Source organism: Paralichthys olivaceus, chromosome 1, assembly GCF_024713975.1.
Source record: "Paralichthys olivaceus isolate ysfri-2021 chromosome 1, ASM2471397v2, whole genome shotgun sequence".
Taxonomy (NCBI): domain Eukaryota; kingdom Metazoa; phylum Chordata; class Actinopteri; order Pleuronectiformes; family Paralichthyidae; genus Paralichthys; species Paralichthys olivaceus.
In genome coordinates this window covers 30220001-30245169 of record NC_091093.1, presented here as the reverse complement: position 1 = coordinate 30245169, position 25169 = coordinate 30220001, and the positions used below count along the sequence as shown (strand labels likewise).

Below are 25169 nucleotides of genomic sequence, written 5' to 3'. Positions count from 1 at the left end.
GATTTTCAGCTGTCCCCATCGTCCCCAAACTTTTGTCCTGAAGCGGGAGAATAATGAACGCGAGGAATAATAGTGTGTGTGCCACGCAATGCATGAATGAATAATATGAAGGATTCATATGAATGTTGCTCGAACACTCACCAGCCTCAAACTTCACGTTTCTTCCTTCTGCTCCTCAAAGTTTAACTGAGTCTGAACACTTTCACTTTCACTTTCACTTTCACTGGCTCCTCCTCCTCTCTGCAGTTACTGGAAATCACGTGACTGTGTGTTGTGTGTGTGTGTGTGTGTGTGTGTGTGTGTGTGTGTGTGTGTGTGTGTGTGTGTGTGTGTTAACTAGCTTTAGTAAAGAGTTGTGTTGTCATTTGATTGTAATTTGAATAAGTTCATATTAATAAGCTGCATGTGATACAGACTCGTAGAACCACCATCACTATTACCACGTCGTATTTTAGCCTGTTATGAATTCACAGTGAGTTAGACTCAGTGCAGATGTGTAATTATATAACAGTTTAGATGTGATTATAATCTCCACACACCACTGTTGTAAACAGAGCTCATATCATATTTATTATATATGTATCTGTTTTCACACTGAGAGAAGTTGAGGGACTTGATGTGGACTGTTATCAACAGCACTGTGAGAGATTATCACCTTGAATATTACAGATGAGGTAGAAAGACATTTTATATATTTGTACAATGTTTATTTCTTTTAGTACATCAGTTTGGCTGAAATCTGTGGAGCTTCCACCTGCTGAACACAGAATAAACTGTAAGTACCCGTCTTGGCTGCTTAACACAGCTGATATTACATGTGTCAAAAGTATTGTTGTCTTCTACAGTATCTGTATATTATCCTGTTTCTCCTCTGTTCCTTAATCTACAGATGTGACAATGATTTCAGCATAACACATCCTTTATCGTGACTTCTTTCATTTCATGAAGCAGTGCAACGCCTGATGTCCTCAGAATCCACTGTGGCAGCAGCAACATGGTGGAGATCGACAGCTTCAGGCTGGTCAACATGAGGACGACCTTCACAAGCTTCATCTGCACAACACTTCGTGTGTTCCTCCCTCAACTTAACATGACCTGCAACTGCTGACAGTCATTGCAAAGTGTCATGGATAATATTTCTACATCCATTGTGGTTGGTAAAATTAACACTGTTATCACAACAATGTTCATCTTTTACTTTCTGATTTGATAAACTTTGGATAAAAACAATGTTCTTTTCTTTTTGCCATAAGAGACTGATATTTTTATAATCTCTATTATTGTATATTATTATGTTTTTGTTGTTTTCATTCCTGTAAATACACGGGTGTGATACCTTGTATATGTCTATTTTGGAGTTATAGCCCCCCCTGGAGAAAACTCCACCAGCCGCCACTGGATCTACATGAAGCTGACTTGTGTTAGTGTGTGATGTCGTCTGAATAGTGTCTGGTATATTTCATACAGTATATCTGCTCTGCTGTGGGATGACTGTAATGATACCAGTGCTGAGAGCGAGTCTGAACATGGTTCAACTGGTTTTGCTCTGTCCACTGTGATGCCATTGTTGAGTGATCTTCTTCTTGTGTCCTTGTAGGTTTGACCAGTGAATTAGCATTAGCTGTTTGTAGAATATATATATATATATATATATATATATATATATATGTTCTTCAAAGCTTTTCTACTGGCTCCCCATTCAGACCCTTTGAGACATCTCATTCCATTAAGAACCATCTTTTTTCCTCTCTCTTATTTCTATGTTCATTCCAGGTTTGTGTCAAATAAAACCCCAGATGTTGAAATGTGTTGACCTGATCTAACTGTTCCACATACATCTTTAAACCAGCCTCGCTCATCTTCTTTCTACAAAACATCACTACTTTTGTTTTTTCCACTGAAAACCTGAATCCCCATGAATATGAGCATTTCTCTACCATCCTGATTACATTTCCTATCTTCCCTTGGATTAGTGTTAAGTTTTTACCTTTTGTCCATGAAGCCCCATCATCAGCAGATGATGCTTTTCCTGTATCAGAACTTAAGTCTGAGTACACATCCTTAATCATGATGGAAAAAAGTATTGGGCTGATCACACTGCCCTGAGGCGTTCCGTTATCTATTATACCTGGTCCATGTGGTTGTTCCCATCTTTACCTGGATGTATCTATCAAAAATAAAGGTTTGAATCCAATTCAAAGTTCTTCCTGTTGTTCCCATTTTGTCTAGTTAACCATTAAACCCTCTTTCCATATATCATAAGCCGTCTCCACATAAAGAACTCTGCCATTCTAAATTCTTTCTTCATTTGAGCTTCCCTAGTTTCTGTCTCTGAACAGATTGGATCCATTGTTCCCCTCCCTTTCCTAAAACCACTCTGATGAGGAGATAACAAACCTCTCCTCTCTAGATGGAATGTCCTTCTCTCACCGATCATCCTTTCCATTATTTTTCCAACATCTAAGTAAGTGCTATGGGTCTGCAGCTCGTTGGAGTTGTCGGGTCCTTTCCTGGTTTTATTATAGGAATGATGATTGCTTCTTTCCAGCTCGTGGGTAATCTTCCCTCTTCCCATATTTTATTATATATCCCTAAAAGCTGGTGTTCTGTCTGTTTTGCCAAGTGTTTTAACATTATATAACACATTTGCTCTTTTCCCTGGAGATGTTAACCCAGTTTCTCCTGTGGCTCTCCTCATCTCTTGTAAAGTAAAAGGTGCATCCATCACACCACTCGTGCTTTCTCTTCTCTGTATAATCCCTGGATTTGCTCGTCTACTTTCTTCCCTCCGTCGCTTCCTTTCCTAGGTTAGATTGTCAGAACTGTGAATTTCTGCAAACATCTCAACCATTATTTCTGCCTTGTCTTCATTTGGTATCGCTGTTTTCTCTCCAACTTTTAATATTGGGTACTGCCACTCTCTCCGGATTCCCCTCGTCTTTTCTTATCGTTCTCCATACATTGTTTATGGGAGTTGATCTGCCTTTTTTATTCCAGAATTCTCTCCGACTTTCTCTCTTTGCTTCCTTCACCACTTTCCTTACTTGAGCCTTTTATATTCAATGAGCTTTGTTAAATAGTGGGTTCTCTTTAATTCTTTAAAAACTCTATTTCTTTCTTTAATGGTTCTACTACACTCCTCTGTCCACCAGGGTGCTGCTCTCCTACTCATTGTCCCTTTGCTTCTAGGGATTGATAACTCTGCTGCTTTTCAAACAATTCCTCTGAACTTTTCTTCCACTTTTTCTATCTCTTGGCTTTGATCTATTTCCCCATTTCCCTCCTTACATAAGTAGTGAAACTGATCCCACCTAGCTTTACTGAATATCCACGTCACTTCTCTTCCTTCTACTTTCACTTCACGGTCTATGTGTATGTTACTGAATATTGGGTAGTGGTCACTTCCAATTGTTGAGTCTTCCCAAACTTCCCTCTCACATTTCCCTGCCACCTCACTTGAATCCAGTGTCAGATCCAGTGCTAGTCTGTCCTTGTATCTGCTTGAGTTAACTGATTTCTAGTTTCCTGCATGGGTTATAGTCATTTATGTTAAACTGTCCTTCATTTGTCCACATTTCTACCACAATGTCTTCTTCTTCTTCTTACTGACATCTCTGATGACATATGTTCCTTGATAAATCTAGTGCACCCCCCCTCTTTCCTATCAACCGCAGTATAATTGAGGATTCTAAAATCCAGATTTGGTTTCATGTCTCTTGCACACAAACATCGTCTGATACTGATTTATAATCTGATTTATGATGATTGATTCATACAGTTTTTGAGCTCTTGTCCATTTGCCACCAAACTCCTTGCATCATCTCTCACCTCCTCCCAAGTCTCTTCATTCATGTTCAGATGATTTGCAGCTGCTTGTACTATTATTTGTTTTCTTTCTGTTTTTCATTTGGTTTCCATCGTAGCATTTATGACTCCTGCTATAAAAGTGACTCGTTTCTTTAACTCACACTTTGCCCTCTTGGTTGTTCTTGATGTTTAATGTGTTGTTCTTCATTTGTGTGTCTTCACTCTCTCTCCTCTGGTTCACCATCTTGACAGCATCTGCAGATGTGATTTAGTTTTGTACCCTGACCTGTTGAATCTCTACCTCCCTCTTCATGACTTCACATCCTCCATATGCCACACTATGGTTTCCTCCACAGTGACAACAGTTTGGTTCCATCCCTTCCCCACACTGTTCATCCTCATGATCCTCACCACATCTAGCACACCTTCTCTTCCTTCACATGTCAGAGCAGCATGACCAGATCTTTGACAGCTGAAGCATCTTACTGGTCTTGGTATATATTCCCTCTCTGTGTGTGTCATGTATCCCAACACTACTTTCTTTGGGAGAATTTCTTCCTCAGATTCCATCAATATGCTTTAAACACCTCTCACCTTCTCTAGAGGCCTGTAATCTCTGTGCATCCTTCAGTTTCCCACCTTTCAGATCTGTCTCCACCTCACTCACACCGTCACCACGGTCTTTACCTTGAATGATGCCCCCTGGTGGTGAGTGTTCATTAGTTAAAGTGAGAGCAGAGTGGAGGAGGACACAGAAACTCCAGCTCGGTACAAACCAACCTTCTGATCATTGAGCAGCTGTGGACCAGAGACAAACTGACCGGCAGAGAATTTTAACTTGAGTGAAGTGGAAAAGTTTTATTTTCATGTAAAAATAATAAAATGATTCATTGAAACAAAACAGCCGCAAGATTTTACAAGTGAATAAAAAATCTGAGGTTTGAAAGAAACGTTTTTGTGATGATCAAACTGGATTTCGTGGTTTTCCTGCAGCAGTTGAATTAAATGAAGAATTGAAGCTGAGATTTTCGATCTTCTACCATTAAACAGTGAAACATCAAAAGTTAGAAACTCAAACTCAGGTCAGATCCATCAGCTGCGACTTTACAGAGAAGATCTCATCTGACGTCATTCAAGAAAACACGTCAAATAAAACTGTTGAAATTTAATTAAATAGTTTTAAAATATAAGACGCTCGTCTGAACTCAGCAGTTATTTATTGATAACAGCGACTGCTCACAGCTTCATGTCCCCACCAGTAGATAGAATGTCACTTTTTACATTTGAAACTTACATTTGCATTAAATCTGCATATTTTTCTGCACATAACTTGGAAATATTTACAACTTTGACTTTTCTGTGTCAAAGGACAGAGCAGCAGCAGATCCACTGATGATGCTGTGTCACACAGGAACACACAGGGAGGACGGTGGACTGGACACTGTGTGACAGCTGATCTCAGAGCAGCTCACCTCCTCTGATTCCTCTGGAGCTCTGTCTCCACTCTGCCTCCCAGCAACAAGGCCCAGTCAGAGCCGCTCTACACACAAGCTGCTGCTGCTTCAGCCTCTGGATCATCAGGACACAGCTCAGCCTCCGTCCACACACCCTGTCCTCTTCACACTGTCCTCTTCACACTCACCTAGAGAAAGATCCTGTCCCCCATCTGTTGAGAGAAGAAGACATCAGTGTTGACAGAGACTCACTTCATCAGCTGTGAGTCAGTGATGCAGCACATCCAGTATAAAGAGCAGCAGGGACTTCAGTCCTGTTCAGAGGTGGAGCAGCTTCCTCTCTGCTTCATGTTCACGTGTTGGAATGAACACGCTAAGAGCTGCACACACTTTGACCATCACGTGTGTTTCCTCTGCATGTGAAAGTGCAGAGTGGACACTTGAGAGGTGGATTTCCTGCTGTTACAGGTGAAGACATGTGTCACTGTGTGTTGATGAACATGTGCTTCTGACAAACTGTCAGTGGACAGATGAGACAGATGGACAGATGAGACAGATGAGACAGATGGACAGATGAGACAGATGGACCTCAGCAGAGCTTCTGCTCTGTAGAGACAGCTCATGGTTACCATGGTGATGATGCTTCTCTGAGGCTTCAGTCACACTGATCTCAGAGCTGTGACAAAGAGCCAACTGATCATTTGTTCACTGATGAAGTAAGAGAACAAAGTGTCTCAGATCAGATGAAGTCGTCTCTGTTCATCATGTGAGACTGTAAGCTGTGGTCCAGCTTCACTTCCTGTTCACATGAAAACAACAACAACTGTCGTCTTCACGTCAACTCAATCAAATGATCACAACCGGCTTCTGGCTCGTCTGATTGGCCGACTGTTGTCTCTCTGTGTTTCTGTCCAATCCTGAGGTGTCATCGTTTTCCTCTCACAGCTTCACTGAGGACACACTCTGTCTCTGAGGACACACACTGTCTCTGACGACACACACGGTCTCTGAGGACACACTCTGACTCTGAGGACACACACTGTCTCTGAGGACACACATGGTCTCTGACGACACACACGGTCTCTGAGGACACACACGGTCTCTGAGGACACACTCTGACTCTGAGGACACACACTGTCTCTGAGGACACTCTGTCTCTGAGGACACACTGTGGTGCAAACCTCTGACGTCACTACTCAATAAAAACACATGGAGCTATTTTCAGGGACCTGACTGAGAGCATCTGGTATTTTGGTGACAGGATGAGTCTGGAGAGATTGAGATGTACTGGGTGTGTTAGTGGCTGAGATCAACTGAACCAACCAGACGTTGGTTTAAACTTCTCTTCTCCGTCCCTTTAAGGAGAGTGTGCACCACACAACAGTGGAGAGTCACGCTGGTCAGTGGGCGGAGCTTTTATACGGGTTGATCTCCAACTTAACCTGCTTCGGAGCATGTTAGCCGTTCATCATCAGTTACCATGGTGATTTAACCAGAGAAGAAGTGAACGAGCTTCGTAGGACTGAAAAAACTAAACCTGAAGTACAGACCCTGGATCTGTACTGTGATACTGACTGTGTTTAGTAAAAATACTGATGAAAGCAGCGTGGACTGACTCCAAACATCTACTGACCTCAGAGTCTCCAGTCGACAGTCTGAACTCTGCTCTAGATCAAGCAGCTCCTTCACTTCTGAGTCCTGCAGCTCGTTGTCCCTCAGATCCAGTTCTCTCAGATGAGAGGGGTTTGACCTCAGAGCTGAAGCCAGAGAAGAACAGCTGATCTCTGACAGACTGCAGCGACTCAACCTGAATAAAGAATAAAAATTAACTGTATATTAAACTGAGTTCATGTGTTAAAATAACATACAAATATTCATGTCAGCACAGACTCATAACATGGAAGATAAATATGAAATCAGACATGTTGGACTAAAGACGAGTCCTGATTCAGTAACAATATATTATTTGGACCCGGTCTCTGTCCTGCAGATCAGTTTAGGAAATCCAGAACTAAACACAGATGAGTTTTAACAAGTAGCTGAATATTTAAAATGTCAAATTAATTCATGAATTCAAGTTATGAATGAAGAGGAATTATGTTAAATTAGAATTAAATGAGATAAATCGTGTATAAATGTTGTGTTATAGATATGAGATCTACAAAAGTCAGTCAGTGAACTGACCTCAGAGTCTCCAGTGGACAGGTTGGACTCTGTAGAAGACCACACAGCTCCTTCACTCCTGAGTCCTGCAGCTCGTTGAAGCTCAGATCCAGTTCTCTCAGATGAGAGGGGTTTGACCTCAGAGCTGAAGCCAGAGAAGAACAGCTGATCTCTGACAGACTGCAGCCCTCCAACCTGAATAAATAATAACAATAATAAACTTTATTTATAAAGTACTTTTTAAAAACAGAGTTTACAAAGTGCTTTGACAGCAAATCAAGAAAAGTAAATAAAAACTTGAACACATAAAAGCAGTAATATGACAATAGAGATAAAATAACAAGTACATCAAAGGTGAAAATGATAAAAACACATCACATCAAAGCAAGTCTATAAAAATGGGTTTTAAGAAGTGACTGAAAAGACGTCACTGACTCTGCCTTATCTCCTCAGGTGGGCCGTTCCAAAGTCGAGGAGCCCTGATGGTAAAAGCACGGTCACGGTTTAGTTTTCAACCTGGACTTTGGAACAGCAGGATCCACCTGAGGATCTAAGGCTGCGTGCAGGCACAGACAGGCTCAAGAGTTCTGTGATGTAGTTTGGGGCCAGATGCTTTAAAAGTGATCAGTAAAATCTGAAAATCAATTCTCAAACGGACAGGGAGTCAAAGGAGAGAAGCGAGGATCAGGGTGATGTGATGTTGACGTTTAATACCAGTGAGAAGCTGCTGCTCTGAACTAGTTGGAGGTGAGAGAGTGACTTTTGTCTTCTTCCAGAGAGGAGGGAGTTACAGGAGTCCAGTCTAGAGAAGACTAGTATCAAGTATAAAGGATTCAACTCAACTGTCAATTAAACTGAGTCCATGTGTGAAAATAAAGGACTTTGACTAAACTTCACTGTCGCTGTTTTCACACCTGAAGTCTGAGTCAAGTTGTTCTGGACATTGTCTGGAACTTTTCCTGCAGCCTCTGAGTAAAGTTTCTGAGTGAGTCCATGTGAGAATAGAGCAGGTAAATGTCCCGAGGATTCACAGAGAGCGAGTGGACGTGTTGATGACGGACACAAACACGTGACGGACGTGAGACTGGAAAAATTAAAATATCTCAGGAGGAAGAAGAGACACGTAGAAGACGAAGACGTCAACTTGGAAAGACAAGGAGATTCCAGAGAGTGACTGACAACAGCTTGAAAGTCCTCGTGTCCTCGAGGTTCAGTTGTTTGTAATATGTAACTTCACCACTAGATGTCTCTAAATCTCTTGCTGGACATCTTCAGGAGTCGTTCATGTGAACGTAGACAAGTGGACTACGTTCACATGTAGGACACATGGAGACATCACTAAATCCTACACACTGAGTCTTTATTAAACATTAAAACATGATGTCTGACCTCAGAGTCTCCAGTGGACAGGTTGGACTCTGTAGAAGACCACACAGCTCCTTCACTCCTGAGTCCTGCAGCTTGTTGTTACTCAGATCCAGTTCTCTCAGATGAGAGGGGTTTGACCTCAGAGCTGAAGCCAGAGAAGAACAGCTGATCTCTGACAGACTGCAATGATTCAACCTGGATAAAGAAATGTGAATATTTGAATGTGTCCTCCTGTTATTGTGGATCGTCATCATGTCAACACAGACTCTCAACATGCTGCTGACCTCAGTCCAGTCTGTGACCTGAAGATAAATATCACATCAGACATGTTGGACCATTGTTTCATTCATCACCTTCTTCTCTGTGTGTTTGGTCACTGAGTAGGTTTGTGTCATTAAACACTGTTTAAAGTAGAGATGGCTCCTGACAGTCACTTCCTGTTTGGTTCTATACTCATCAACTGTCCAACGTGCTTCAATAAGAACGTGTCTTATTGTTGAGAACCTGAGGAGGACGAGTGCTCGGCCTCTGTCCACATGTTACTCACTGACACTAGTGATCAGGAGCAGGTGTGTGCAGGTGAATGGAGTTGGGCTGATGAGGTGGACGTGACTGACAGGCTGGGTGAGGGACAGTGAGCAGAGCAGAACTGAGACAATTCAATTTAAATGGATAATGACCAAATAAGAAGGAACGTTGGAAAAGTGAACATTCAAGGATTTAAGGACCTGACCTCAGAGTCTCCAGTCGACAGTTTGGACTCTCCAGTCCAGCACACAGCAGCTTCACTCCTGAGTCCTGCAGGATGTTTCTACTCAGAACCAGTTCTCTCAGATGTGAGGGGTCTGACTTAAGAGCTGAAGCCACAACTTCACAGTGAGTCTCTGAGAGTCCACAACCACTGAGTCTGTAATTAAAGAAAATATCAAATCTGTGAGAATAAAATCAGAAAACACAACATTCATACAACACGTGATCATGTGACCCTCACCCTGGTAAATCCTCTTTTTGCCTCATGAACATTTTATCTTAAAAACACCTCAAGAGAATCCTTTCAGATCTGGTACAAGCTTCATTCAGACTAACACAGTGGCAGAGGATGTGTTCACTGATTCAACATGTTATTGATCATGTCTGGACTCACAGAGCCTTCCTGCAGTTCCTCACAGCTGGGATCAGTCTCCGTCGACCCTGGTCTGATGTGTTGAACGTCTTCAGGTCCAACTCATCCAGAACCTCCTCTGACATCTGCAGCATGTAGGCCAGAGCTGAGCAGTGGATCTCAGAGAGTTTCTCCTTTGATTTGTTCTCTGACGTCAGGAACTGTTGCATCTGCTGATGTACTGAGTGGTCGTTCATCTCAGTCAGACAGTGGAAGATGTTGATGCTTCTCTCAGGAGAAATGTCATCACTCTGCATCTCCTTCAGGTTGTTGATGATTCTCTGGATGTTCTCTGGATTGTTCTCTGCCCGACCCAGCAGGCCTCCTAAGACTCTCTGGTTGGACTCCAGACTGAGGCCGTGAAGGAAGCGAACAAACAGATCCAGATGACCATTTTTACTGGTGAGGGATTTCTCCATGGTTCTCTTCAGGAGGTCATCCAGGGAGAAGGTACCGTCTGTGTTCCCATGTGTTCCCAAGAAGTTCTTGAGTTCTTCTATGTGTGTGTAACAGTGGAACATGTAGACTGCAGCCAGAAACTCCTGAACGCTCAGATGAACAAAGCAGTAGACTGATTTCTGGAAGATCACACACTCTCTTCTGAAGATCTCAGTACAAACTCCTGAGTACACCGAGGCCTCTGTGACATTAAGACCACACTGCTCCAGGTCTTCTTGGTAGAACATGATGTTTCCTTCCTCCAGATGTTTAAGCGCTAGCCTCCCCAGCTTCAGAAGAACGTCCCTGTCAGCCTCCGTCAGCTGCTGTGGACTCGTCTCATGTCCTCCACCGTACTTGTTGTTCTTCCTCTTTGTCTGAACCAGCAGGAAGTGTGAGTACAGGTCCGTCAGGGTCTTGGGCAGCTCTCCTCTCTGGTCTGTGGTCAACATGTGCTCCAGAACTGTAGCACTGATCCAGCAGAAGACTGGGATTTGACACATGATGTGGAGGCTCCTGGACGTCTTGATGTGTGAGATGATTCTGCTGCTCAGCTGCTCATCACTGAATCTCCTCCTGAAGTACTCCTCCTTCTGGGCGTCAGTGAAGCCTCGTACTTCTGTCACCCTGTCAACACATGTAGGAGGGATCTGATTGGCCGCCGCAGGTCGGGAGGTTATCCAGACGAGAGCCGAGGGAAGCAGATTCCCCTGGATGAGGTTTGTCAGCAGCACGTTGACTGATGACCTCTGTGTGACCTCAGACACGACCTCCCTGTGGTTGAAGTCCAGAGAAAGTCTGCTTTCATCCAGGCCGTCAAAGATGATCAAAGGTTCACAGACAGCGAGCGTCTCTGCCGTGAGCTTCTCTAATGTTGGATGGAAAACACGGAGCAGCGTGAGAAGACTGTGCTGCTCGTCTCTCACCAGGTTCAGCTCCCTGAACGAAAGCACAACCAGCAGACCCACATCTTGGTTTTCTAAACCCTCTGCCCAGTCCAGAGTGAACTTCTGCACTGAGAAGGTTTTTCCAACGCCAGCGACGCCGTTGGTCAGGACGACTCTGATGCTGCTCTGCTGGTCAGTGAAGGCTTTAAAGATGTCGTGGCACTTGATGGGAGTGTCGTGGAGGCTCTTCCTCTTGGAAGCCGTCTCAAGCTGCCTCACCTCATGTTCAGTATTAACCTCTTCACTCTGTCCCTCTGTGATGTAGAGCTCAGTGTAGATCCTGTTGAGGAGGGTTCTACTTCCTGTTTCCTCAGTTCCTTCAGTCACATGTTCACATCTCCTCCTCAGACTGATCTTATGTTGGTCTAAAACCTCCTGCAGACCCCGATCTGCTGAAAGACAAGAAACAATGTGAGACTAAAGACAGAGAATCTGAGAATCTGCTGATTGTTTTCATCAGATACAGAAAAACTAGAGAAAATCAAAGCTTTTGAACTTTGTGCTTTTATAACCAAGTGAAATGTTGATGCTGTATGAAGGAACAAAATCAAACATGTGCTGTTGTCAGAAGTGAAGACATCAGCAGACACATGTACAGTGCTGCTCTGACCGGCTGTCTGAGCTCCAGCTCCTCTTCTGGATCTTTGTCCACACTGGGGACAGGAGGAGTCTCCTGAAGAACCAGACTGGTCCCAGTATGAGGTGATGCACTGTCTGCAGAACCAGTGTCCACAGCTGGTGGAGACTGGATCCTTCAGGACGTCCTGACACGAAGCACAGCGGGACGACTGCTGCTCCTCAGAAACATGACTCCTCCTCCTCTCTCTGTGAAGACATGTCCTGATAAGTCAAATGTCACAGTCACAGGTCGTCATCACTTCTGTCAAGGAGGTTTTGTTTCCACCCTGTATGTTTGTGTGTTGGTTGGTTTGTTCATTAGTGGGATTATAAAAACCACTGAACAGATCACCAGTAAACTTGGTGAAGGATGTGTTCTGTGAACCAGATGTTCAGAGGACTGATGTTTATGAGTGAGTGAAATTTGGTGCAGATCCAAATAAAAATGAGTATGTAGTGAATTTCAAAGTGGTTTCATCAGGAGCGTGTTGGGCCTTGGTGGAGGTCTGAGCTCTTTGAGGGATTCTGAGAGATTAGTCACCAATTTCAATGAAGCTGTGTCCTAATGCAGGGGCCACACTAGAGGAAACTACATCCTCTTCAGATCAGTTCACAGTAGAAACAGTCTCTTACTTTGTGTGTGAGGGTCCAGGTTCATTACTGAAGTTTAGAGGAAGACCTTTGGACTGGTCACTCTTCAGAGACACACAGCTGAACTCTGGAGACTCTGCTCTGTCCTCTTCCTCCTCATAACCACTCATCTTCAGTCTGAGAGGAAAGACACTGAGCTCACAGGAATCAGGACAAACAGGTCTGTTCAAGAAACACACACACACACACACACACACACAAACACACACACACACACAGTAATGTATGATTCTGTTCTTAAACACTTGATTAACAGATGTGATGAAGATAAAAAGTGAAATTGTGAGTTAACTCTGCTAATGAGTCATTTGAAGACACTTTGTTCCACACCTGCTGTTCACATCTGTCTCTGGTGATCCCATCACATGGAAACTACGTCTGTCACCAGGTGTGAACTGACAAACTTGGAGCCGTGTGATCAGCAGATGGATGTTAACAGCAGGTGAGAGAGTGTGACAGTAAAACTTTCAGAAAGTTGTGTGAACACTCACCTGCTCACTTTTCTTCTCCTGCTCCTCCAAGTGAAAATGGAGTCTGACACTCTCCTGCTCTCCTGCTCCTCCTCCGTGTTGAAGCAGTTCAAAGTCCAGTTCCATGAAGATGAACTGGTTCATGTTCACAGTTCATGTTTTATTGGATCATATATTTATTTAATAATTGATGTAGGATCATGAATCCAGATCTTCACTTTCACACTGAGTCCTGACTGTGAGCGTCTCATGTTACTGAGCTGTAAAATGTTGACTGGTCATTTTTCATGATGTTTGAATGAACTGAGCCGAGGTGACAAAAGTACTCACATTCTTTACTTGAGTAAAAGTACAGATACTTGTGTAAACAAAGACTCTAGTAAAAGTAGAAGTACTGATTCAACTCCTTTACTCAAGTAAAAGTAAGAAAGTACAGGCTCTGAAATGTAATATCTGAATTTTGAACTTCAATGATAGACGATGCCTGTTTCTCTGCAAAGACAAAAAGTTGTAGACAAACAAAACAGGATAGTTTCCTCTTTGTTAACAACCTGCACAGAGCTGGTCCAGAGAGAAAACAAATCACGGGACACAGTTTGGTTTTGCTGCCAAATTTCAGACAGAATAATAAAGAGTGAACTGAACCGAGGTCCTGCATGAGCACCTGGATCATTCTGTACAGGGAACTAATGGATGGGGGATGTGTTCACGTGAAGTCCCTGCTCTTTGTACACACTGCCCGTCCTACTACTGATTGGATGGTTTGGTGAGGTCCTCGGATCAGACCCGCCAGAGTCGTCTAAATAAATACTCAAGTAAAGTACAGAGACCTGAAAAATCTACTACAGTAACAAAGTATTTGTACATCGTTACTTCCCACCTCTGCTGATCAGGTCCTGATCACTAGTGATGAGTGTTTATGAGTTAAAGTGAGAGCAGCTCAGAGTGGAGGAGCAAACAGAAACTCCAAGTGAACGGACTCTGCTCCTCTCATCTAATCTCAACCTGTGAGTCACTGTGAGTGGGTGGGGGCGGGGCCTGTATCTGATTCTGGAGTCACTGGTAATGGGCGTGGCCAGTGGCTCCGCATCACGAAATTCAGTAAACACCTGCCACCGATTTGATTAATGCAACAGGAAGTCGGCCATTTTAGATTTAGTGGCCATTTTGGCCATTTTACACGTCCAAGAGCTTAGCTAGAACGACCTACATCAAATACTGATTACTCGCCATCAAAACACGAGGTCGTTGTATCTTGGACATACATGGTCCAATCTCCTCCAAACTGGACATGTAAGACAAGAGTCCCCTACACAGAAATCATGACTTCAAATCACAGCGCCCCCTGGTGGCAACAGGAAATGTCACTTTGATTAATTCCTCCTCGTCCATTGACCGCAACCATGTCAAACTTTGTCAGAGGGGCCTCAAGACGTCGATGATGTAGTCATATGGAAACTGTGAATTTTCGTTGAACACCGTGTTAGTAACCTGGCGTCAAAGTTCAACGACTTGCCTTGACAAACAAAAATGCTGTAACTTGTGTACATTGTTACATCTCCACAGTCCCGCCCTGATCAGATAGATATGTCAATATTGACTCATCGTCACAGCGCCACCTGGTGGCAACAGGAAGTGACATGTTTTATACTGTGACGCACTGCTCCTGGCTGCTGTACAATATACGAGCGCAGACAAATCAAAAGACCCTCATAGTCAGAATTATGACTTTTCCTTAAACCGTGTGACGCTGAGCCGTGACGAAGGTCGATGCTTGAAGATGTAAAATCAAGATGTTTGAGCTGCAGTTGCAAGTTTTAATCACTAGAGGGCAGTGTGAGTGGGACTGGTTTCATAGAGCTTCCTCCTCAGAGCTGAAGAGAATTTTTTCTCTCCTGTAATTCAGGTTGATAACGTGTTGAAAACTCTATTAAACTTACTGATGTGTGTCAATTAATGTTGAGAGACAACTTTGGTTCATTTGTAAAAGTAAAATCAGCCGTGAAAGTTTATTTGGTTTCTCTGTTTCTTTCTTGCGGTTTCCGAAATGTGAACAACACGGAGCCGCTTTGCCACGGCTGCATCCGGCCCCACAGGTGCGAGGGCCCGCACAGTGATGTGTGATGGAAATCTGAAAATACAAGAGGCTGGATTACCAAATTTGTCTTTGTGTATTTATTAGGAGCGCTCTGCAGAAAGGATCAACACAGGGAGTCACAGGGATCTCAGAGCGCTGATGAAGAACAGTCAAATGCAAACATCTTATATATGAGAACTAAGGCTGTTTGTCTGAGCCACTTCAGACTGGTTCTGTAGGCACAGTTTGAAACAGGAATTAAGACACAGGAACCTTATTTGTACAAGTTTTATTGAAAGATAGAGCAAGAACAGTCATAAAGCAATAGAAAGGTCATAAAGGTTTTAGCAAGGTCATAAAAAGAAGGTCACAAACAGTTCAGGTCATAAATGGCTTATACACGGATATAAATGTTTTCCGCTACAAAATAGTTTCCCACCACACTTAGTAATTGTTTCCAGGACAGAGGCCTGCAGCCGTCAGAGTTATTGTTAGTTTTTTATGTGTCTCTGTGTCCATTTTACCGTGAACATAAAAACAACACGTTGACTTTAAAAGAGTAAAGTTTAAGAACTTTTCACAGTTTCAGTGAACTGCTCGTGTATTTAGTTGTTACATGTTGCCACCACAAGGTGTCGCTGTAGTATCTGAATTATCTTCCATTAACGCTTCGCGGGTCGCTGGGAGGTTTGTCCCTGTGCAGTTTCCGTAGTTGTAGCAGAAACATGGCGTCGGACAGTGACAGCGACGAGGACTTCGTGACTTTCGGGACTCCGCTGGAGCCTCTGGAGGAAGGTACGGGGAATTGAACCCCTCGGTGGTCTGCCCGCCTGCACCCGCACACCGCCCCGAGGTTCAATGAGGAAATAAAACCGCTGCGACGTTTCCAGCGTCACTAAAACATGATGCTAAGCTAACTAGCAGGTGGCTAACAGCAGTCTGCGCTGTTCGCTCCGCTCCTGTTTGTAAACCAGACTTCATTCATTATTCGTTTCGACACAATGAGCCAAGTTTTGCAAAACGTGTTGAAGCAACGGGCCAAAACTGTAACTGATCCTACATTTCTAAAAGGAAGTGGGTTCCCTCCTTTTTATCGTGGAGTTTTTAAACCATGGGCCCTATTTCACCATAAAAGCTGCCCAAACACTGACTCTCTGTGCTGGTTGTTGAGAGAACCATTCATCCACGGAGCCAGACTCGATGTCAGCACCAACACAACACCCGGCCTGATGGCGGCGCTCACACGGTCTGAGACTCGGACCTTCCAGCAGCTGGTGGATGCAGTGGGGCCGACACTAAATGACACCCAGGCTCTGGGCTCTCTGCTGGGGCTGCAGTCTACCCGGGTGGCCCAGAGGATCCTGGGGCTCTGGACCCAGAGGCTCTCTGAAGAAGAGCGGAGCCTCCTGAGGGGCCACCAAAGCAAAGAGATGGAACCTGATGCTGCAGACCCCTACCCTGAAATCACCCTGAGCCCAGGGCTGGGGGAGAAGACCGGCCCCCTACTCACTGTAGTAAATGAACAAAACCCGACCCCACACAGAGGTGACCAAGAAACCCTCTACAGGAACTGTGTAAAGAGCATCCACCAGTCCGGACTGAGCAACAGGCCCCCCACTGTGTGGTCCCAGAGGTGGGGTGGAAATGGACCCAGCCCACAGTGGAGGATTTTATATAAACCTCCTCTAAAAAAACGGACCGGCGACCTCCAGTGGAGAATTTTACACGGTGCCGTTGCTTCCAACGCTTTTATTTCTGTTCTTAATCCCACTGTTCTAAATAAAAGTCCATTTTGCGATCTGCGTGAGACTGTCTATCACGTTTTTACAGAGTGCAGGAGACTCACAAGCCTCTTCTCTCTTTTAACCACGGTTTTTACTCTTTCTAATGTCATTTTTACTGAGAAGGTTTTTATCATGGGAGCTGGCCACAACAAATTTAATACAGAGAAGTGGCAGCTCCTAAACTTCCTCTCAGGTGAAGTCAAACTGGCAATTTATATCAGCAGAAAGAACATGGTGGAGAACAGGGAAGGGCAGGAAGCAAAGGCAGTGTGGGTGACAAACCTCCGAGCAAGACTCAGACTCGAGTTCCATTTTTATAAACATGTCTCTGATCTGGAGTCTTTTCAAAAATGCTGCTGTTTTAAAAACATTGTCTGCACTGTAACTGATGATCAGCCGTCTTTCCCACACTCTTTAACTGATTGATGTATTTTTATAATTATTCTATTTACATGAGCACTTTATTTTAAGAACTTGTAACAATGAAAATATGTAAATAAAGTGTTTGTAAAAATCTAAAAATATCTCTATCTCTCTATCCATCTCTCTATCTCTCTATCATTCCAAGGCAGGACTTATTTTGTTGGTGTTCTTGGACCACAGCTCCCATGAGTCTTTGTTTTATGGTTAGTTAACTTTATTGTTCCACAGGAAAACACACACACACACACGTGTGAAGTGGAAAATGTAAAATAAAGAAATTATTCATTGAAACCAAAAAATATTTGTGAATAAATGTACATAGACAGATAGATATAATATGATATATAGTATAGGTATAATATATGCAAATAAATTCTTGACTATACACAATATACATACAATAGATAATATACTATGAATTAGAGTATGTAAATAGAATGTGCAAAAAGACAAGAGTATTGTATAAAAGATATATAATATCACACAGTAATAACACATATCACATATGAAGTAAATGTTCCAGTATTGGAGCGGAGTGTTGTACAGGGTACACAGTGCAGAGGTGACAGGTAGAATTAGTGCAGTTCTGTGATTATGAACACATGTATGAAGAATCCAGAGAGAATACAAATCATAAAACTATGTTATTAAACTATGTAGATGTCAAACTTCACCATTTGACAAATTCAATTAAAACAACCTCAGCTTCTGAAAATATTATATATTATTATAATATATTTTTTTAATGTGAAAAAGTTCTGCACCTCGTCATTATCTTTTCTTCTTTATTTACATCGACTCTTAGAAATCACTGTTGACTATATACTTCAATGTCCTGAGCATTTTATTTACAGCCTGGTCTCATCAATCTGTGTTCAAATAACACCACTTTACACTTTCTGATTAACTGCAGTGCTCATGGTTTTCACATGATTGTTAGTTCTCCACACATCATGCTAACATGCTAACATGCTGCCGTCAGTGGGATCAGGGTGAAATAGTTTTAAAACATAAGATGCTCGTCTGAACTCAGCAGTTATTTATTTATAACAGCGACTGCTCACAGCTTCATGTCCCCACCAGTAGATAGAATGTCACTTTCTACATTTGAAAGTTACATTTGCATTAAATCTGCATATTTTTCTGCACATAACTTGGAAATATTTACAACTTTGACTTTTCTGTGTCAAAGGACAGAGCAGCAGCAGATCCACTGATGATGCTGTGTCACACAGGAACACACAGGGAGGACGGTGGACTGGACACTGTGTGACAGCTGATCTCAGAGCAGCTCACCTCCTCTGATTCCTCTGGAGCTCTGTCTCCACTCTGCCTCCCAGCAACAAGGCCCAGTCAGAGCCGCTCTACACACAAGCTGCTGCTGCTTCTGCCTCTGGATCATCAGGACACAGCTCAGCCTCCGTCCACACCCACTGTCCTCTTCACACTGTCCTCTTCACACTGTCCTCTTCACACTGTCCTCTTCACACTCACCTATATGAAGATTTCTTCCTCCATCTGTTGAGAGAAGAAGACATCAGTGTTGACAGAGACTCACTTCATCAGCTGTGAGTCAGTGATGCAGCACATCCAGTATAAAGAGCAGCAGGGACTTCAGTCCTGTTCAGAGGTGGAGCAGCTTCCTCTCTGCTTCATGTTCACGTGTTGGAATGAACACGCTAAGAGCTGCACACACTTTGACCATCACGTGTGTTTCCTCTGCATTTGAAAGTGCAGAGTGGACACTTGAGAGCTGGATTTCCTGCTGTTACAGGTGAAGCCATGTTTCACTGTGTGTTGATGAACATGTGCTTCTGACAAACTGTCAGTGGACAGATGAGACAGATGGACCTCAGCAGAGCTTCTGCTCTGTAGAGACAGCTCATGGTTACCATGGTGATGATGCTTCTCTGAGGCTTCAGTCACACTGATCTCAGAGCTGTGACAAAGAGCCAACTGATCATTTGTTCACTGATGAAGTGAGAGAACAAAGTGTCTCAGATCAGATGAAGACGTCTCTGCTCATCATGTGAGACTGTAAGCTGTGGTCCAGCTTCACTTCCTGTTCACATGAAAACAACAACAACTGTCGTCTTCACGTCAACTCAATCAAATGATCACAACCGGCTTCTGGCTCGTCTGATTGGCCGACTGTTGTCTCTCTGTGTTTCTGTCCAATCCTGAAGTCTGTCATCGTTGTCCTCTCACAGCTTCACTGAGGACACACACTGTCTCTGGGGACACACTCTGTCTCTGAGGACACACTGTCTCTGAGGACACTGTGGTGCAAACCTCTGACGACACTACTCAATAAAAACACATGAGCTATTTTCAGAGACCTGACTGAGAGCATCTGGTATTTTGGTGACAGGATGAGTCTGGAGAGATTGAGATGTACTGGGTGTGTTAGTGGCTGAGATCAACTGAACCAACCAGACGTTGGTTTAAACTTCTCTTCTCCGTCCCTTTAAGGAGAGTGTGCACCACACAACAGTGGAGAGTCACGCTGGTCAGTGGGCGGAGCTTTTATACGGGTTGATCTCCAACTTAACCTGCTTCAGAGCATGTTAGCCGTTCATCATCAGTTACCATGGTGATTTAACCAGAGAAGAAGTGAACGAGCTTCGTAGGACTGAAAAAACTAAACCTGAAGTTAACCTGATAACCACAAATCCTGCTTCGTAGTACAGACCCTGGATCTGTACTGAGATACTGACTGTGTTTAGTAAAATACTGATGAAAGCAGCGTGGACTGACTCCAAACATCTACTGACCTCAGAGTCTCCAGTCGACAGTCTGAACTCTGCTTTAGATCAAGCAGCTCCTTCACTCCTGAGTCCTGCAGCTTGTTGTATCTCAGATCCAGTTCTCTCAGATGAGAGGGGTTTGACCTCAGAGCTGAAGCCAGAGAAGAACAGCTGATCTCTGACAGTCTGCAGTGATTCAACCTGAATAAAGAATAAAACTTAACTGTAAATTAAACTGAGTTCATGTGTGAAAATAACAAATATTCATGTCAGCACAGACTCATAACATGGAAGATAAATATGAAATCAGACATGTTGGACTAAAGACGAGTCCTGATTCAGTAACAATAGATTATTTGGACCCGGTCTCTGTCCTGCAGATCAGTTTAGGAAATCCAGAACTAAACACAGATGAGTTTTAACAAGTAGCTGAATATTTAAAATGTCAAATTAATTCATGAATTCAAGTTATGTATGAAGAGGAATTATGTTAAATTAGAATTAAATGAGATAAATCGTGTATAAATGTTGTGTTATAGATATGAGATCTACAAAAGTCAGTCAGTGAACTGACCTCAGAGTCTCCAGTGGACAGGTTGGACTCTGTAGAAGACCACACAGCTCCTTCACTCCTGAGTCCTGCAGCTTGTTGAAGCTCAGATCCAGTTCTCTCAGATGAGAGGGGTTTGACCTCAGAGCTGAAGCCAGAGAAGAACAGCTGATCTCTGACAGTCTGCAGCCCTCCCACCTGAATAAATAATAACAATAATAAACTTTATTTATAAAGTACTTTTTAAAAACAGAGTTTACAAAGTGCTTTGACAGCAAATCAAGAAAAGTAAATAAAACCTTGAACACATAAAAGCCGTAATATGACAATAGAGATAAAAGAACAAGTACATCAAAGGTGAAAATGATAAAAACACATAACATCAAAGCAAGTCTATAAAAATGGGTTTTAAGAAGTGACTGAAAAGACGTCACTGACTCTGCCTTATCTCCTCAGGTGGGCCGTTCCAAAGCCGAGGAGCCCTGATGGTAAAAGCAAGGTCACGGTTTAGTTTTCAACCTGGACTTTGGAACAGCAGGATCCACCTGAGGATCTAAGGCTGCGTGCAGGCACATACAGGCTCAAGAGTTCTGTGATGTAGTTTGGAGCCAGATGCTTTAAAAGTGATCAGTAAAATCTGAAAATCAATTCTCAAACGGACAGGGAGTCAAAGGAGAGAAGCGAGGATCAGGGTGATGTGATGTTGACGTTTAATACCAGTGAGAAGCTGCTGCTCTGAACTAGTTGGAGACTTTGTGACTTTTGTCTTCTTCCAGAGAGGAGGGAGTTACAGGAGTCCAGTCTAGAGAAGACTAGTATCAAGTATAAAGGATTCAACTTAACTGTCAATTAAACTGAGTCCATGTGTGAAAATAAAGGACTTTGACTAAACTTCACTGTCGCTGTTTTCACACCTGAAGTCTGACTCAAGTTGTTCTGGACATTTTCTGGAACTTTTCCTGCAGCCTCCGAGTAAAGTTTCTAAGTGAGTCCATGTGAGAATAGAGCAGGTAAATGTCCTGAGGATTCACAGAGAGCGAGTGGACGTGTTGATGATGGACACAAACGTGACGGATATGAGACTGAAAGAATGAAAATATCTCAGGATGAAGAAGAAGAGACACGTAGAAGACGAAGACGTCAACTTGGAAAGACCAGGAGACTCCAGAGAGTGACTGAAAACAGCTTGAAAGTCCTCGTGTCCTCGAGGTTCAGTTGTTTGTAATATGTAACTTCACCACTAGATGTCTCTAAACATCTTGCTGGACATCTTCAGGAGTCGTACATGTGAACGTGGACAAGTGGACGACGTTCACATGTAGGACACCTGGAGACGTCACTAAATCCTTCATAGTGAACCTGTAACTTAACGTAACCATGGTTATCATGGAGATATGTGTTTTGGCTCCACCCCTCGTCTGAATGTCCCCAGATGTTCCTGTTGCTGTGAACGAGTCTGACCCGGACAATCTCCTGCTGCTGCTTCAGCTCCAGAAAATGTCTGCACACAATTTTCTGAACATGTTCCACAGTTGATGTGTGAAAAGGGCAAGCAGTGATATGATCATGTTTTCTTGAAGTGGCGATGATCTGAGCAGCAGTTTGACCAGTTGAAAGTGGAGCAGGGAGGCCTGAGTAACACGTGTGTACAGGGCGCTGTCTATATTTACATACTTTATATTTAAATACTTTGTATTTAAATATGCAACATGCAAAATTACACTTCACCATTAGATGTCAAATTCTACACACTGAAGCTTTCACATTAAAACATGATGTCTGACCTCAGAGTCTCCAGTGGACAGGTTGGACTCTGTAGAAGACCACACAGCTCCTTCACTCCTGAGTCCTGCAGCTCGTTGTAGCTCAGATCCAGTTCTCTCAGATGAGAGGGGTTTGACCTCAGAGCTGAAGCCAGAGAAGAACAGCTGATCTTTGAGAGACTGCAGTTATTCAACCTGGATAAAGAAATGTGAATATTTGAATGTGTCCTCCTGTTATTGTGGATCGTCATCATGTCAACACAGACTCTCAACATGCTGCTGACCTCAGTCCAGTCTGTGACCTGAAGATAAATATCACATCAGACATGTTGGACCATTGTTTCATTCATCACCTTCTTCTCTGTGTGTTTGGTCACTGAGTAGGTTTGTGTCATTAAACACTGTTTAAAGTAGAGATGGCTCCTGACAGTCACTTCCTGTTTGGTTCTATACTCATCAACTGTCCAACGTGCTTCAATAAGAACGTGTCTTATTGTTGAGAACCTGAGGAGGACGAGTGCTCGGCCTCAGTCCACATGTTATTCACTGACACTAGTGATCAGGAGCAGGTGTGTGCAGGTGAATGGAGTTGGGCTGATGAGGTGGACGTGACTGACAGGCTGGGTGAGGGACAGATGACTGAGGGACAGTGAGCAGAGCAGAACTGAGACAATTCAATTTAAATAGATAATGACCAAATAAGAAGGAACTTTGGAAAAGTGAACATTCAAGGATTTAAGGACCTGACCTCAGAGTCTCCAGTCGACAGTTTGGACTCTCCAGTCCAGCACACAGCAGCTTCACTCCTGAGTCCTGCAGGATGTTTCTACTCAGATCCAGTTCTCTCAGATGTGAGGGGTCTGACTTCAGAGCTGAAGCCACGACTTCACAGTGAGTCTCTGAGAGTCCACAACCAACGAATCTGTAATTAAAGAAAATATCAAATCTGTGAGAATAAAATCAGAAAACACAACATTCATACAACACGTGATCATGTGACCCTCACCCTGGTAAATCCTCTTTTTGCCTCATGAACATTTTATCTTAAAAACACCTCAAGAGAATCCTTTCAGATCTGGTACAAGCTTCATTCAGACTAACAAAGTGGCAGAGGATGTGTTCACTGATTCAACATGTTATTGATCATGTCTGGACTCACAGAGCCTTCCTGCAGTTCCTCACAGCTGGGATCAGGCTCTGTCGACCCTGGTATGATGTGTTGAACTTCTCCAGGTTCAACTCATCCAGAACCTCCTCTGACATCTGCAGCATGTAGGCCAGAGCTGAGCAGTGGATCTCAGAGAGTTTCTCCTTTGATTTGTTCTCTGACGTCAGGAACTGTTGCATCTGCTGATGTACTGAGTGGTCGTTCATCTCAGTCAGACAGTGGAAGATGTTGATGCTTCTGTCAGGAGAAATGTCATCACTCTGCATCTCCTTCAGGTTGTTGATGATTCTCTGGATGATCTCTGGATTGTTCTCTGTCCGACCCAGCAGGCCTCCTAAGACTCTCTGGTTGGACTTCAGACTGAGGCCGTGAAGGAAGCGAACAAACAGATCCAGATGACCATTTTTACTGGTGAGGGATTTCTCCATGGTTCTCTTCAGGAGGTCATCCAGGGTTGTTCCCAAGAAGTTGTTGAGTTCTTCTGTGTGTGTGTAACAGTGGAACATGTAGACTGCAGCCAGAAACTCCTGAATGCTCAGATGAACAAAGCAGTAGACTGATTTCTGGAAGATCACACACTCTCTTCTGAAGATCTCAGTACAAACTCCTGAGTACACCGAGGCCTCTGTGACATTAAGACCACACTGCTCCAGGTCTTCTTGGTAGAACATGATGTTTCCTTCCTCCAGATGTTTAAGTGCCAGCCTCCCCAGCTTCAGAAGAATGTCCCTGTCAGCCTCCATCAGCTGCTGTGGACTCGTCTCATGTCCTCCACCGTACTTGTTGTTCTTCCTCTTTGTCTGAACCAGCAGGAAGTGTGAGTACAGGTCCGTCAGGGTCTTGGGCAGCTCTCCTCTCTGGTCTGTGGTCAACATGTGCTCCAGAACTGTAGCACTGATCCAGCAGAAGACTGGGATTTGACACATGATGTGGAGGCTCCTGGACGTCTTGATGTGTGAGATGATTCTGCTGCTCAGCTCCTCATCACTGAATCTCCTCCTGAAGTACTCCTCCTTCTGGGCGTCAGTGAAGCCTCGTACTTCTGTCACCCTGTCAACACATGTAGGAGGGATCTGATTGGCCGCCGCAGGTCTGGAGGTTATCCAGACGAGAGCCGAGGGAAGCAGATTCCCCTGGATGAGGTTTGTCAGCAGCACGTTGACTGATGACCTCTGTGTGACCTCAGACACGACCTCCCTGTGGTTGAAGTCCAGAGAAAGTCTGCTTTCATCCAGGCCGTCAAAGATGATCAAAGGTTCACAGACAGCGAGCGTCTCTGCCGTGAGCTTCTGTAATGTTGGATGGAAAACACGGAGCAGCGTGAGAAGACTGTGCTGCTCGTCTTTCACCAGGTTCAGCTCCCTGAACGAAAGCACAACCAGCAGACCCACATCTTGGTTTTCTAAACCCTCTGCCCAGTCCAGAGTGAACTTCTGCACCGAGAAGGTTTTTCCAACGCCAGCGACGCCGTTGGTCAGGACGACTCTGATGCTGCTCTGCTGGTCAGTGAAGGCTTTAAAGATGTCGTGGCACTTGATGGGAGCGTCGTGGAGGCTCTTCCTCTTGGAAGCCGTCTCAA

The 25169-nt window shown here is 43.7% G+C and overlaps 2 protein-coding genes and 2 long non-coding RNA genes across 5 annotated transcripts in view; 2 read left to right on the top strand and 2 right to left on the bottom strand.

Moving 5' to 3' along the window:
* LOC138411123 (NACHT, LRR and PYD domains-containing protein 14-like) overlaps positions 1-25169 on the bottom strand; it is a 153180-nt gene that overhangs the window by 52726 nt on the left and 75285 nt on the right. The window contains exons 3-8 of one of the 2 annotated variants that reach the window (XM_069529956.1): positions 23582-25169; positions 23171-23344; positions 22444-22617; positions 20684-20857; positions 8814-8987; positions 7446-7619 (exon numbers count right to left, since the gene is read on the bottom strand). The exon at positions 23582-25169 is cut by the window's right edge and continues 611 nt beyond it. The exons of the other annotated variant lie outside the window; for it this stretch is intronic. Coding sequence (XP_069386057.1) covers positions 7446-7619; positions 8814-8987; positions 20684-20857; positions 22444-22617; positions 23171-23344; positions 23582-25169 — 2458 coding nt within the window. The remainder of the gene's footprint in view (positions 1-7445; positions 7620-8813; positions 8988-20683; positions 20858-22443; positions 22618-23170; positions 23345-23581) is intronic. 2 annotated transcript variants of the gene reach the window in all.
* On the top strand, positions 288-5326 carry LOC138411219 (uncharacterized). Its single transcript, XR_011243877.1, has 2 exons — positions 288-775; positions 890-5326. It is a non-coding gene; the product is annotated as an uncharacterized lncRNA (long non-coding RNA).
* On the bottom strand, positions 9933-12731 carry LOC138411190 (NLR family CARD domain-containing protein 3-like). Its single transcript, XM_069530471.1, has 3 exons — positions 12591-12731; positions 11950-12164; positions 9933-11728 (listed from the first exon to the last, which is right to left on the bottom strand). Exons 1-3 carry the CDS (start codon positions 12716-12718, stop codon positions 9933-9935), a joined length of 2139 nt encoding a protein of 712 aa, XP_069386572.1. The 5' UTR covers positions 12719-12731.
* Positions 15187-18705, top strand: LOC138411210 (uncharacterized). Its single transcript, XR_011243866.1, has 2 exons — positions 15187-15950; positions 17508-18705. It is a non-coding gene; the product is annotated as an uncharacterized lncRNA (long non-coding RNA).